This window comes from Malaya genurostris, chromosome 3 (genome assembly GCF_030247185.1).
Source record: "Malaya genurostris strain Urasoe2022 chromosome 3, Malgen_1.1, whole genome shotgun sequence".
Lineage (NCBI taxonomy): Eukaryota > Metazoa > Arthropoda > Insecta > Diptera > Culicidae > Malaya > Malaya genurostris.
In genome coordinates this window covers 229,586,292-229,602,131 of record NC_080572.1, presented here as the reverse complement: position 1 = coordinate 229,602,131, position 15,840 = coordinate 229,586,292, and the positions used below count along the sequence as shown (strand labels likewise).

Genomic DNA, 15,840 nt, shown 5'->3' with positions numbered 1-15,840 from the left:
ACAAAGAAAAATGAAATTGGTTTTATTAGCAAGTTTATTATCCAAAAACTCATGAGAAGTGTCGAAGAAAAACAATCCAATAAAAAGCTAAAAAGGACAGTCTTGTTGTAACTGCTTGCAAATTGTTTAGATGTTTTTCGCATGTGTTACGATATATCCATAAATAAATTTCTAAACTGATATGTAAAACTGCCGTTAACTCTTAGTGGAAAGTGTATTTATTCAGAATTTGTGCACATTTGAAGCGATTGTGCGTAATAATGTGTTTACGTGGAACAGTGATGTGAGTTTCGAATGTTGCACTTTATTTGTATATGTCAAACGAAGTTTTTTGTTCCTTCCGGGCTACGCCGTCTGGTGCACTACTTGTATTCGGTTTTTGTTTTCCGAGTGCTCAAAGTTTTCAGTGAGTGAGTCGATTTTGCGAAGTCGCATGAAGAAAACAGCGGTTTAGAAGAAAAATTTTCGAAAAGAAGTTTATGTCTCGTTTATGTCTTTTTCTCCAATACAACATCGTATTTATACCTGCCAATATAGAAAAGACAACCGCGACTGAAATTTTTGTTCGGTCGTAGTGTGCCATCTAGTGGCTAGTAGTCCTTACGGTGTTAACGTTTTTTCGGTGACAGTGCGCCATATAGCTGCAAATTGCAGAAGCCAATTCAACCATTTATGTTGGTTGAAAACAAAGTTTCATTTCTCTAATTGAACTAAAAAATTAGTTGAATGGAAATGAAGTGTACCTTAGCTAAGAAATGACAGCACGTTTAATTGGTGAATTCAGCATTAAGGGAATGAGAATTAAAAAATCTAAATTAGCAGAAGTAAGATTATTTTAGTTGTCTCTAAAAATAACTAACTAAAATTAGAACCAACTATTTTTTTCGTTAATATGCTGATTTCGGTCTTTCCGTGTATTATTAATGGTATTATGAGCAAAATGATTTAAATCATGAAAAATTTCATGGGAGATGAGTTTTTGCTCATGATATGAATGATTTTGTCTTATAAAATCTTCAGTAACAGGCAGTGGCGTATTTAGAGGGGGCGAACGGGGCACTCGCCCCGGGCGCAACGTTTAAAGGGGGGCGCAAACTAATCCTTGGGACCTGTTCTTTTTTTGCTCGCTCTAATCATCTTTCCGAAAATGGACTTCAGCTAAACCAACGAGGTGGGCGGCAAATCGACAAATGTCTAATTTTGCCCCGGGCGCCAAATTTTCTCGGTACGCCACTGGTAATAGGTATGATCTCATGAGAAGACATGTTGCAATGCAGCTCCAATCGCAGCCTGGTGCGACGACATTCTCTCATGGGTATGTGGTGAGACATTCTCTCTTACCGAGAGAAGGAGAAACAGTGGCATGCGTGAACAATTTTCGCTCTCTTTCATTATCGGGTATGGACAGTCATTCCACTGAAATAATATGGCTCACGCTTCCTCAAAAGTGGCATAGTTCATAAAATAGATACATTCATGAATACCACATATCGTCGTGAAGCAACTGCTTCACTGCTTCGCTCATTCAAACCCTGAGTTGCAGTTTTCTAGTTGAAACAATCCGAAAAAAATATGAGTCTTGGGTTGAATCTCTATCTGTGAGAATTTTATTGATTTCCAACACTGAAGACTTGTGTGTACAATGAGTTATCTAACTTGTAGGAAGTCGTTCCTCACTTTGTCAATTGCTCTAATATAAAAGCCGCTGTATCTCGAAAGTGGTAACACTTAGCAAAATTTGTTTCAACACTCTTTTTTTTTATTGAAACTGTTGCGTTGTTTCACAAAATCGGATCACAATATACATACATTGAAACATGTTTCAATCCATCTAATGGAGGTTTTGTTTCGTTCGACTTAAATGAAATTGATTGATCTCAATTGATCTGATTACGTTGATTTCAGGGTTTTAATCTGTATTGATAAGCCTTCCCATTTTGTTTCATTCACAGAACTGTGAAATTAATATTGGTTCATACTTGAGCTTTGTTCGTTGACAAAAGCGTAAATTATGACAATGCAGATGTGAGCCCAGGCATCTTCAGAAGATGATACATTCACAGCTTCTACGTCTGTTCCGGAGAAATGTGTTTTTGCTGTCAATGCCAGAAACACTATCTAAATAATGAATACAGACAATCTATGCAATGACACTTGGTGGAATTGTCTTTCAGATGAAAGCCCAAGCTGCTCGATTCCGAGTGTCAGTGAGATTAAATTCCATCTGTTCATATTCGAATTTAGTTTACCAAGAGTCAGTATTTGTAGCTGTGAAGATATTTATCCCATACTGACAATAGAAATAATTGATTATTAATACTAGATTTAGCTGAACAATTTAGATATATTCCACTGTGAACGGAATAATAAACCAGGTAGGGCGTCGAAGCATGCCATTCGGAGCCGTTTTCCAGCTGCCGACCATTCCGGCCATTAGCTAATGAACCTCATAAATAAAGTGCGAATGCGAACAGAAGCAAATAATTAGAACGATTGAATGAACCTAACAACCAAATTAAGGAAAACTCGTAGAAACGAAGCCAAGGCGGCATAATGATGTATACTATTCCATCTCTTAATTACCTGAGATAATCTCTTCTGATCAGATTAAATTGCCAATGCCAATGGTGCAGCAGGCAGCGGAGGATGGGAAGCGATGGCGAAAGAAGAGAAATTGAATTTTAATAAACTATGACCGAACTATGGACCCTTCATCCAGCACCGTACCGAGGATAGTGGCGGCGGCGGCTAGTTGGTCCGTTTGGATACAAATGCTTACCGCTTCGTCGCCGGATCCCTCGTCGAAGTATCCGGGCCCTTTGGGTCCGGGAGCACCCGGTGGCCCAGGCGGACCGTACGGACCGGGTGGTCCCGGTGGTCCTGGAGGCCCTCGTATGCTGTCACCCGGTGGCCCTTTCAGTCCGCGTTCTCCCTTTTCGCCCTTGTGCCGGTAGCCATAGTCCGGCGGGGGTGGTGAAATCATCGGTGGCTCGAACAACGAGTCGTCGTCATCTCCACTTGACTGGAATGAAAATGAAGACAGAAGAAAAGAAAGTATTTATTAGTGCATCGTTCCTGGGCTTGGGGTACGGACAAACAGTTTTTCACGATTACGTCGAGGTCGAGGGAAAATACTAGCTTTGCTTGTTTGCTTCGCGGCAAAGTGGCGAAAACATAATCGAGTAGGAGAGAGAGAGATAGAATCGATTTATCTAATTAGCAGCTAATTTAATTCCGAACCGATTTCGAAGAGCTGAGAAAGCTCATTACATACTTTGCAACTTGTTGTGCATGTTCTGCTGGTCTGCAAAGTGCTTCGGTTTGTGCATGAATGTTTAATCAATTATCCGCGTGTTTTTGCAAACTCGTCTGCAACTGGAGAAATATCCCTTGATCTTTCCATTCAATTAGTAACTTTTGCTTCTTTCGACGTTTTTGATCTGAACTCTCCGAACTTGAGTGGAGTGTGCGCTGCTGTCAGTCAGTTTGCAGAATAGCTTTGATGTGAGAGATATTATTTTTTTTATTTTGTTGTTGAGATAATGCGAGCGTTTGTTGAGCATGCTTATTTGAATGAGATCATTTCGCAAAATTAATCAAATCGTTGAAGGTTATTAAATATATATACACGTTTTTTTGGTTGAGATATCTTATCAAAGTGGGATACGTAATAAGTGGAAAATATACCAATTAGTTTTTCAACCATTCTGATTGAGTTTATGTTTCTTTGATCTTCAGTCATTCGGCCTTTTATGCATTTCCTGTTTTTCTGTTTCCCGTTTTCTCTTTATTCTATTTTTTTTCTAGCTTTATCTGATTTTTATGCTTATTATGCCTTTTCTCTTAGATGTATTTTTATTTTTCAAGAAATTTTTGTTTTCCTTTATTTTTTCTGTCTTAGCTGTCTCTTCTGACTTTTCTGTTTTTTTTTGTATTTCCTGTATTTTCTGTTCATTTCTGTCTGTTCTGTCTTTTCTGTCTTTCCTATTTTTCCTTTGCGCACTGACGAGTCTCAGACGAAACGTAAAGAAAAAAACAAACAGAGTCCTGAGCATTTTACGGGCTATTAAAAATGATTATTCCAGTCGGTATGTGAACATTGAATAACTTTGAGAAAAAATAACAGATTTTTATAAGTGATGTGTTTTTATTCGGTTTGGTTCCTTACAATTTTGGACAAGTTTTTAAAAACTATATCAATTGGGTGGTCACATTTATTAACAATTACAAAATGACTTTTTTCTGCGTTTGCATTATCTTTTCGAGAATCTCGGGTGTTATAGCGTCGATTTCAACACGTATGTTTGTATGAGTATGTATGTGTGTGACCAACATACGCACTCGATTTTCTCAGTGATGGATGAACTGGTTTTTACAAAGTTGGGTCCATATAAAAGGTCTTACTTTCCCATAGAATTCCACTAAATTTGATCTAGATCATACTTCCAGTTCCGGAGCTACAGGGTGGAGTGTGCTGAATATTGTGAAGTGCCATATAGAGCGAAGTTGCAAAAAAAGAAAAAAAATCTTTTGATTCCGTTTCGCATTCAGCTCATCAGTCCATTAGCAAATTATGTTGATCTACTAACGCCACCTCGCGGATCAACATAATCCGCTAAGCAGACGTAAAGTCATGTGCACTTTAGCACACACTGGAACCCAAGAGGATCCAAACCCCCAAATGACTACTATCTGTTGGCGGCCAGAATTGCATATACACTGAGGTCTTTTTTATGCGTTTTTTACGCGACTTTTTTATGCGAATTTTCAGAGTTATGCGGTTTTTTTTTATGCGAAGTTTCTGAGTTATGCGTTTTTTTATGCGAACTTTCAGAGTTATGCGATTTTTTTATGCGAAGTTTCAGAGTTATGCGTTTTTTTCTGCGAAGTTTCAGAGTTATGCGGTTTTTTTATGCGAATTTTCAGAGTTATGCGGTTTTTTATGCGAAGTTTCAGAGTTATGCGTTTTTTTATGCGAAGTTTCAGAGTTATGCGGTTTTTTTTATACGAATTTTCAGAGTTATGCGATTTTTTATGCGAAGTTTCAGAGTTATGCGTTTTTTTATGCGAAGTTTCAGAGTTATGCGGTTTTTTATGCGAATTTTCAGAGTTATGCGGTTTTTATTATGCGATTTTTTTTATGCGGTACGTAAATTCGCATAAAAAAAGACTTCAGTGTATCTAACACATGGATCAATAAGTCCCGAGACTAACAATGGAAACAACATTTTTTTTGCAAATTGATATTTTCCCATCTCTATACAGTTAGTTATAACACCGGAGTGCCTGGAGTTGTATCAACACAATGTAACACATTGTGTGAGAAACCGTCGTGGGCAGAATGTGACAACTTCTCGTAACTTTACTTTTGCCGGTTCGGACAGTAAATGGCAAACGACCTTTGCCTTTACTTTCTGCCAAATCACATATATTTTTTTTTTTTTTTGTTTATTTCGTCAAGCAAATGAAGACTACATATAAATTGTTTACAATGTTTACTTACATACAACGCATTATTTGTACGACAAAGCCGAGATTTTATTTGTTTTTTTGACATAGTATGGTCAGGATGTTCGCAGTATTGATTGTAATGACGAATCATTCGATTGACAGGGCTGTATTTTGCATAATTTACTCTCGTATGTCTTTCTAAAAATAATTTCCTGGAACGTAATTGACGGCTAGGTATATAAAAAATTTAATTGCGATAATAATGGAGCTGATTGAATGAGTTGAGAAATAATGTCACTGATAACAGTTCGGCTGAAAAATTCGTATCGTTTCTATGAGAGGGCGCCGCTAGAATTAAATCCATACCATTTTCAGTTATTTATTTATTTTCGTCAAGCAAATGTAGACTACATATAAATTGTTTACAATGTTCACTTACATACTACGCATTATTTCTACGACAAAGCTGAGATTTGATTTGATTTTTTGACATAGTAAGGTCAAGATGTTCGCAGTATTGATTGTAATGGCGCATTATTCGATTGACTGGACTGTATTTTGCATAATTTGTTCTAGTGTTTCTTTCTAAAAATAATTTCCTGGTTCGTAATTGACGGCTAGGTGTATAAAAATTTAGTTGCGATAATAAAGAAGGTGATTGAATGCGTTGAGAAATAATGTCGCTGATAAAATAAAGCATTGCAAGGTCGCGGCGTTCTTTAAGTGTTTGTATATTGATGAGCATGCAGCGTGCTTCATATGATGGTAGAGGAAATGCTGTCCAGTTTAATTTACGAAGTGCATATAAAAGAAATTGTTTTTGAATAGATTCGATGCGTTCTTCGTGAATAATATTATATGGATTCCATACTAGGCTGCAATATTCCAAAATAGGTCTGACATATGTAGTGTATAATAATTTTATTGTGTATGGGTCCTGAAAGTTATGACTGAAGCGTTTAATAAAGCCCAGCATGCTATTTGCTTTATTGATTATGGTATTGTAGTGTTCCACAAAAGTGAGCTTGGAGTCTAAGATTACGCCTAAATCTCTTACAATTTTACATTTTTCTACAAGTTGATTTCCTAGATGTATGTTTGTGGGTATAGTTTCATTTTTCCTACTGAAAGTTATTGAGTTACATTTTTTTACATTAAGTTGGAGTAGACTTTTGCAGCACCAAATGTAGAATAGATTGATTTCGTTCTGGAATATTACAGCGTCGTTGATATTTTTTATTTCCATGAAGAGTTTCATGTCGTCTGCATATATAAGCACTTTCAGATTTTTGAGTATGAAGGAAATGTCGTTTATATGTAAAATGAAAAGGAGAGGCCCTAAGTGAGAACCCTGAGGTACGCCAGATGTTACATTAATTGGTTCAGACAGAATGTTTTGGAAGCGGACTACCTGTACACGATTCGTTAAGTATGATTTGAGCCATTCAAGAAGAGTATGTTTTATGCCATATTTTTGTAGTTTGTGTAGAAGTAAAGGTATGTCAATACGGTCGAAGGCTTTGCTAAAGTCAGTGTAAAGAGTTTCTACGTAGTTGCCGGCGTCCATTGCATTCAGAGTGAATGTCATAAATTCTAAAAGATTTGTTGTAGTTGAGCGGCCTTTGAAAAAGCCATGTTGTTTGTTTGCTATTACATTTTTAAGTTGATGAAAAAGTTTTTCGTTTACAATTTTTTCAAATAATTTTGGAATGCATGAGATAATGGCTATTCCACGGTAGTTCCGAATGTTAGATTTTGCACCAGATTTAAATATTGGTACAAGAAAGGAAGATTTCCATGCTTTAGGAAAAGTACATTTATTAAGTGATAGGTTAAAAAGTAGTTGTAGTGGTAGTGTAAGTTCTTCAGCAAGATTTTTTAAAAATATTGGTGGTATACTGTCAGGTCCAGGCCCTTTTGAGGCGTCTAAGTTTTTCAGTGCTGTCGAAATGTCATGTTCTGATAGATAGTTTACAGAGATGGAGTTGGAAAATGCAGGTATGAAAGAGAAGTATTCACGGTCACGGTCAGTTTCTGAATAAGATGTATATATTTCTTGAAAAAAATTTGCAAATTGATTGCAGATTTCTGTACTATTTTTCCCTACATGTTCGTCGAGGTGCATTTGAGATGGAAAATTGTTGCTTTTTAGTTTAGTTTTTGTGTAGTTAAAAAAGTTCTTAGGGCAAGTCTTTATTTCGTTTTCAATTTTGCGGTTGTATTCTTCGTGTGCTGTGTTAATGGCTATTTTGAGTTGATTGCATAGATTTAAGTAATTTTGAAGATGAGCGTCACTTTTTTCTTGTTTGTAAGTTTTGTGTGCTTTTTGTTTCCTATTTTTCAAATGTTTTAGTTGTGAATTGAACCATACAGGTAATTTGCTGTTATGATTTTTTCTTCTTCTTTTCATGGGCAAAGTTTCGGATAATATTTCGTTTATAATGTGATAGAATTTGTTTACTTCGACGTCGACATTTCCTTCTGTACTCAGTATGTTCCGCCAATTTTTATACTTAGTCTACACTTGACTTCTTCAAAGTCAATTTTATTGTATTCCGGCACTTCCTCATATTCCAAGTCGTAGGGAAGGGATGCATTGTGTGTAAATAATGAATATTCAATTGCGGTGTGAAATGCTTCATTTTTCCATAATGGCAGGTTTGATGCATTCACACAAAAGTCTTCTGTGCAATTTGTGAAAAGAAGGTCTAAATATGCATTTTGTTGATTTTTTACGGAGTTTACTTGATGTAGGCCAAAATTAGAAATTTTGTCGAAAAAGTAGTGCAATGTTTCGTTTTCTCCAACGACTGGGAGTAAGATTGATTCATTTTCAATGTCAGAAATGAAGTCCGCATTACGTTGATTGAAGTCGCCAAAAATATGTAGCTTTACTTCGGGTTCCATATTCGAAATAATTGTGTCTAAAGATTGAAAGAATAATTCAAAAGAGAATTTGTTCGCATTTTCTGGTTGGAAGTAGACAGAGCAGTAAATATGTTCTTCTCCCAATATTGAGACTTTTGCCCATACATGCTCAAATTCTTTATATTTAGGAGTAATAATTTCTTCAGAAGTAAAGCAAGAGTTTATGGCTATGAGGACTCCACCTCCAGATTTTTTCTGACAGAGAGATAAATTTCGGTCGTGCCGGAATACGTTAAAATTATTTCCAAATACTTCTTCGCTTCTAACACTTTCATCCCAGCTGCTTTCAGTTCCAAGGATTACGTCGAAAGAGGAGGTTATTAAATTTTGATGAATTTCTTTCATTTTGGCCGGGCTTTTCATGCGGTTGAAATTTTGGCAATAGACCAAAATTTCAGTCACATTTTGTCTATGAAGCGAAGAAGTTTTTGAGAATTCTGAAATACTTACATTACTAATTCCTGTTTCTATTCCTTCGTCAGAGGGCGTCGTTATTTCCGAAAATTCGGCCTTGTAAAATTGTGTTCGGCTTTCCGGATTAGTTGGAGTCGGCGGATGTGTTCACTTGTCAAAAATTTCCCATAAGAGTCCAGGTCGGCCTGCGCTTCCTTAGGTTTCATTCCATATTCCTGATGCACTTCGATGAAGATTCGTAGAAGGTGGTCAGGTGTTGTTGGAAGGCCTTCTGATGCTAATAGCATTTTTATACTAGTTGGTGTCATACCCTCGATGCATACTGTAGATTGTTGATTTTTCATGTATGACAAATACAGACGGACGACGTGCATTATTTTCGGGTCACGAAGTCTTGCTTTCAAGAAGCGTTCGTCGCCATTTGCAGATTGTGAAGTAAGACGTACAATTGGAGGACGCATTGGATCAATTTCGAATTGGCTGTCTGTACTCATGTCATGTGATACTGTAGATGTATTTACGTTCTGTGATATTGAAGATGTGTTCACATAGTTAGTGGATTGTGCAGCTTCGATGTCATTACTTCCTAAGTCCGGAGTAGTGTTGTTTTGAATACTTCTTGTTCCTTTGTAAGGGTTGATGGTTTCACCTTTTTGAAAATTTATGAATTTTGAGGCAATATCTGCACCTGGATTCCCGGAGAATTGAACCTGTGCAGCTGCTAGTAGGTCTTTGTCCAAGGGTAAGGTATATTGTAATGACATATTATTGTTATTGTTGTGGCAGGTATTGTTACTTTTAGTGTTCAAGTTGCTGTTGTAGTGCACATTATTGTCGTTGTTGTTGTTGTTGCTGCTGCTGTTGTTGTTGTTGCTGTTGTTGTTGTTGTTGTTGTTGTCGTGTTTGCTGTTGTTGGTGTAGTTGTTGTTTTTACTGCGTATACTGTAATTTGGATTATTTTGTTGTTTCCGCTTCCGATGTTTTCGTCTGAGGTTTGCTTTTTCAGCTTGTTTTTCTTGCAGCCGTCGAGTACGCTGTTTCTTGTCATACTCACTCCAGTCTCGTTTCCAGATTTTATTACTTCCAATGAAGCGCCAGCCACTGTCGCATGTTTGAATTTCCTTCTCTTTGAGTTCTTCAGCTAGAGACTTAGGTTTGGTATTTTGGTCTTTGGTTCCGATACTGGAGATTGAAGTCGATATTGCTTTGACTTCATCTCTCAATTCTTCCAGAATAGTGTTAGGTATTATTGCAGGGACTTCAGATTTGGTAGGTAGTAAGAATTTTTCTTCGAGGCGAAGAAGCCGTTCGCTCATTTCCTTGATGTGCTGGTCATTGACTTTACTAAAATCGCTAACGTTTTTTATGGCACTGTGTAACGAGGCCTCGAATGACTGCATGCGCTGACCTACTTTACCGCAAATGTTGTGGTCGTTTCTGCTGATACTGGACAATGACTGCTTCACGTCGATGAGCAAGCGCTCGACACTGTCGAATATTTCCAGGTAATGGGTTTTCATGTCTGCAGTGGTCCGGTGATACGTTTCCGTTTGATTTTTCGTGTGCTTTAGAAGTTGCTCCTGTAGATGAAGTAGTTTTAGAGTTTCAGCTCCTGTTCTTATTAAATGTTGACAGTCGGCACACACTGGTACCATAAATGCCAGAATAAAATTTTCTTGATGCCGCTGCACGCCGATGCAGGCTGAATGGTACGATTTTTCACAGAATTCGCATTTCCAAAGGAAGCGATCGTCAATATTAACACACGATTTTACACCGCACTTCATTATTCTAGATAAAATTTGTCCGAAAGGCTATGAAAAAAGCCCGCGCGCGACGTAGGCTACGCGTCAAAAAATAAATAAATATAAATTACTTGCGGAGCGCTCGAAAAAGCGAACCGCGCCCGATGACTGTTCGAGGCGAAAAAAAAAAAGAATGACTCGTATCGCTAAGATGCCTAAGTTCGACTCCTCTGGTAGAAGGTAAAAGTTTAGATACGAGAAGCCTTCTGCTTACTTAAATGACCTTTGTCACGTCTCACTTTTCCGCACTTTATTCTTCATATCCTTGCTCTTCCTTGAGTACTATGGCTCTATAATTTCATATTCTTTCTCCTCCTATAATCTCTAGTTAGTTTGATATCGTTAAAAAACCGAAAAAAGTAAATACACTTCCATATGATATCTGTGTCATCTCAGCAATCTCACGGAGCTTCACTTTACGATCTTTCATTATAATTTTTGTTACTTCACTCACATTTTCCGGTGTAACGGCTTCCACAGGTCTACCCGAGCGTTCCGCGTCATTTGTGTCGGTACGACCACGTTTAAACTCGGCGAACCACCGACAAATCGTTGCTTTTGATGGACAAGAGTCCGGATAACATTTTTCAATCCATTGTTTCGCTTGCACGGTGTTTTTACCCATTAAAAACAATGTTTTATCAAAACACGAAACTCGGTTTTTTCCATTTTTTAAACAAACTACAAAACGACTTTACTCCGACCTCGATAACTCAACTGTTTCTGGTCGGATCGACCTAACATTTTGAGCCGTTTCAAGCATAGGTTAGTACTCTAGAAAGACGTGGTTACTGGTTTACTACGAGCGCCATCTCTGCTTTAGTCTCGGGACTTATTGATCCATGTGTTATATTCGAGCGAGTTGCGCTGCGGTACGCTTCGCGTGTGCGGATCGTGATTGAAAAATTCACTGCTCCGAAAGTATTGATCTTTTCACTCTGAAACTTTGCCAAGATTGAGTTAAACCCTTAGGTTTTCTTTTTTCAACAAAAAATAGAAAAAAAATTAGGCCCAAGTTTGATTTTTTTAATTTGTTTATTAATTTTTAGCTTTTTTTCATTATATTTACTTCAAAGGTTATTTTATGGAATCGCTTATTGGAAAACTAAGGAAAAGATACACATTTCATGTATTGGACGAATTTTTGTATCTTTATTAGATTTTACGGTGTCTTCTTCTTTGAATAAAATCAAAGTTGTCATTAATCCACTGAGAAGTGAGTTATAAGTAAGTTTGAGAGGTAAAGAGCTTTTACCCCCTAATTTATGCTAGGTGCACAGAACCGATTTCACTTGATTTTACGTTTCGTCTTAGACTCATCAGTGCGTAGCAGTTTATGTTGAAATGCTACCTCCGACCTGACGGTTCAACATAAACCGCTAGGCAGACGTAAAGTTAATGCTATTTGCAAAACACTTCTTTGATATTACACCTAAGTGTAAGTGTTTCGTTCGGGACGTTGGTTTTGATATTACACTTAGGTGTAATATCAAAGAAGTGTTTTGCAAATAGCATTAACTTTACGTCTGCCTAGCGGTTTATGTTGAACCGTCAGGTCGGAGGTTCAACATAAACTGCTACATAAACTGCTACGCACTGATGAGTCTAAGACGAAACGTAAAATCAAGAGTTACAAGTATTTATTTGTATACATTGCGTGGTTATGAATTCAAGGTTTTTGAAGAATTATAGAGCATGTTACTACAAGCAAATATGCCGAACACATGGGCCCTTTAAAATGCACTGGTGTCGATATAAGGAGCATAATTGATAACATATGAGGCTCCCAAAATGTAGTTTTTTCATCATTACTTTCCTAAAAACACAGAGAGAAGAGTTGGCATCACTGGGAGTGCGATGCGGTGTCGTGGTGCTGCTCTCGAAAAAGTATAATATCAATGTGTTGTTTGATATGTATAGTTAAAAATTCGGTTGAAATAGTTATTTTGAGTGATAGTGCAGGTGTGGCAAGTGTATGTTTAGTAGTGAGAGTGTTATTTATTGAATAAGATTGATCCGAGAAACTAAAGATGCTCAAGCGGCGGAAACTGAGAATTTACCGCCCCGAAATTCTACGATGTTAACCTGTTAACCGATCGAAGCGCCGTCTGCATGTCATTGTAAGTGTTGACGGATTTCTATGGAATGTGCGAAAATTTACAAGTCGATCGTGTCATTTAGACTGAAGGTCTAGGGTTGGTCTGCAGCGGACCCATTGCTGGCAGCAGAGCGAGCAGAAGAAAAGAGATACTGGTGAGATCGTTCGTTGGAGATATTTTATATTTTTCTTACTTATTATATTTCTCCTGATTATCATAAATCAGGTTTTGTTGAGATCATATTGTTCACCAAAACATATCCGGATCTCTTTTCCTCCCTACTAACAAATCTCCTATCCCGTGATGCTCGTGGAGATACAGTGGTACTCGCGATCTCTCTTGGACTAACATTCCTTCCTTTCCCTCAGTAGCACAGCCTTTGGTCGTAGCCAGCGTCGTTATTGATCATTTAATAGAAAGTTAGGAGTGAGTGGGTATGTACAGTGAAAATGATTTGCTTCTCCCAAGCTTCATTTTCTTGGTTCATTGTACATTTCTACTAATTCGGTCAATCACGAAGTCTAACTACGGGCGAAACACACTGCAAAAAGGTAATTGATGGAACCACGTTAGGGTCTAAATGATGAAAAATATCATCATTTTTGAGAATTTTTTCAGAGTTTTTGTGCAACAAAATAAATTCAAATTTTTTGCATGATAAAAAGCATAATTCGAACGGCATTTTGTAATTAGAAAATTAGAAATAAGTCGGTGAACAGGTATTTTTGAGAACCCTTCTTAAAAATCATGATTTGCGGTGTCCATTGTATCTCAGCGCAGACTGATAAGAAGTCAACACATCAAAGCAGCGTAGATAGAGTAGATGTTTTTCTAGACCCCAACGTTTCTGTTTGATTTTTTTTTTAATTTTTCGAATTTTTGGTGGTTGCTCAAAATGAAAACTACGATTTTTCACGAATAAATCCGTCATTTTGATGCTGTAAAACCGCCCCAAAGTAACAAACAACGAAAAGGAAAACGTTGGGGTCTGGTTTTTTATATGTAGAAAGTGTGTGCAAAATTAGAAAAAAAATGGTTCAGTAGTTTTTGAATGACGATGGACACGGACTTTCAAAACCTGGTTTCGATAAAAACGCGTTCAAAGTTTTTTTTCTATAAAATTAATGGAAACAATTTATTACTCAAGGGAGTCCGTAGAGTCTAACATTTTCACAAAATCATATTTTTTCTTTTGTATTCTTTTATAATGAAACATTTCAAGAATGTTTTGTCAAGTTATTAAGTCGATTGAAGCAGAAATCTTGGATCTGTGTGCCGAGCTCTTACTTCTTCGCTGTATGAGATAAGCAAAGATAAAGGCCCATAACTTGCTGAGTTTTTTTTCCGATAGGCCCCGCCCCTTAATCAACAAGAAGTAAAGATACCTAAAAAGCGGGATAATACAAATTTTTGCGTTTTAGCGAGCTATTGGTGCTCAAAACAGTTCCCTGGAGAAACCCATTATCATTTCGCTCTTCCTTATTTTATTCCCTTCCTCAACGATTTATGACGAAAACTAAGGAATTTTACCGTTTGAAAGAGATTTTCAATAACCGTGCTCATACTTCATCTAATTATGCAAATAATATTAATTAAAATAGTCGAGTTTAGCTTGCAAAACCATGGTTAAGGATATTACATAGTACCGCGCTGAGAGCCCTTACAAGGTGTCGCTTTAATCGTTATTTCGAGATATGCAGTTAGCCTAGAGACAGTTTTAATGTTTCAAAATGTTTATTGAGGTTTTGTCACACTTCAACATTTCGGGTTTTGAGGTAACGTTCTTACCAAACTGGTTTAAAGAAACGAGGTCAGTCAGCAGGCAGTGATATGATAAAATGATATAACTTCACCGGGTTGCGCGTTCCACTAAGTTTCAACATATACTAGAGTAGCTTAATTGGTAGATCGTATTCGCGGTAAGGAGAAGATTGTATGTTTGAGTCCTTCTTCTAAGCGATCCTTTTTCGCATATTTTTATACTGTTTTTCGTGGGTAATGGCGAACAGGGGGACCGAGAAATCATGACGGAAGCATAACATGAATTTGAAATGAAAATGAAATCGGTTACCATAATTAGAAGCAATTTTGATTAATTTCTTGCTACCAGTTCACCGGCGAAGATGTCTGCTGCAAAACGCGCCAATCCCAGTAAAGTCGGAAGCAATGAAAAAGTCATCACCTTTTGAAAACATACCCATATAATTTCATTACCTTTCCAAGAGACTTGAAAATAATTACCACCATTATACTTTTTTTATCAAGTCCAGCATCGGTTGGGAAAGTGAAGTAAAAACTCTTTACGGCTCTTTCCGGATTACACCCACCGTTTCCTGTCTTTGTGTTTGTCTTCCCATTGTGTGCTCGCTCGTATCACTGGCAATGACAATAGAATTGAATTTGTAAAAAAGCCACATTGCTCCCGTTTCTTATGCTGCCAGGAGGATACATGTAACAGGATAAAACTGGTCAATTGAGAGCGTGTCTTTTTGGTAGCAATTGGATCACGGAAGCAAGTGGTTAGCCAACCGTCGTTCGAGGAGCGGAGCTGACCTTTCAATTTAATGACCTTGTAGCGCATTTCGGAACGAAGCGAAAATTGCGGAGACGCTCGTTTTTCGGTATCTTCCGCCAGGTACCCGTAATAAGACGATGACTCGGCTTCACGTCTGACCCGGGCTGTAATTAGTAATCGCGCTGAGCGGGGGTTGAGCTCGAGAACTCGAAATGATCCCATAACTTTATGATCCCACCGGGAGGAAGGTCTCTAGCTTTAATTAGGTTATTTTAACGCCTTTCGTTTGTTAGTGGCACTGCGGTTGTTGCTTGCTTGCTCGTCTGTCTGTCTGTTTGTCTACTGCGGAGGAGGAGATCTGGTTGGCTGGCATACGAAGATAGATCCGTCTTGGGTACCACATGGAGCGGAGTGTAGTTTTGATAAGTGCTTTTGGCTGCCAGTGCTGCTCTCTTTTGAGTCATTTTATGAAGTGGTACAACAAATGAACGAAACTTACTTTGCTGGCATGCACACGGGATCCAAGTGGTTTTAATAGAAAATGGGGGAAACCGGAATGGTTTGGGGGATTTGAAATGATAGTGTGGATGGGCCCGTAGTAATACAAGTGTAACGAAAGGATGGGCAG

The 15,840-nt window shown here is 37.7% G+C and overlaps 1 protein-coding gene across 14 annotated transcripts in view; it reads right to left on the bottom strand.

Annotated features, from left to right (window-relative positions):
- LOC131439486 (collagen alpha-1(XVIII) chain) overlaps nucleotides 1–15,840 on the bottom strand; it is an 805,709-nt gene that overhangs the window by 137,631 nt on the left and 652,238 nt on the right. For 13 of the 14 annotated variants that reach the window (XM_058610552.1, XM_058610559.1, XM_058610551.1 and 10 more), the window contains 2 exons: nucleotides 2,780–3,022; nucleotides 2,584–2,598 (listed from right to left, as the gene is read on the bottom strand). In XM_058610552.1, the coding sequence (XP_058466535.1) occupies nucleotides 2,584–2,598; nucleotides 2,780–3,022 (258 nt within the window). The remainder of the gene's footprint in view (nucleotides 1–2,583; nucleotides 2,599–2,779; nucleotides 3,023–15,840) is intronic. The other variant, XM_058610555.1, reaches the window with a different exon arrangement.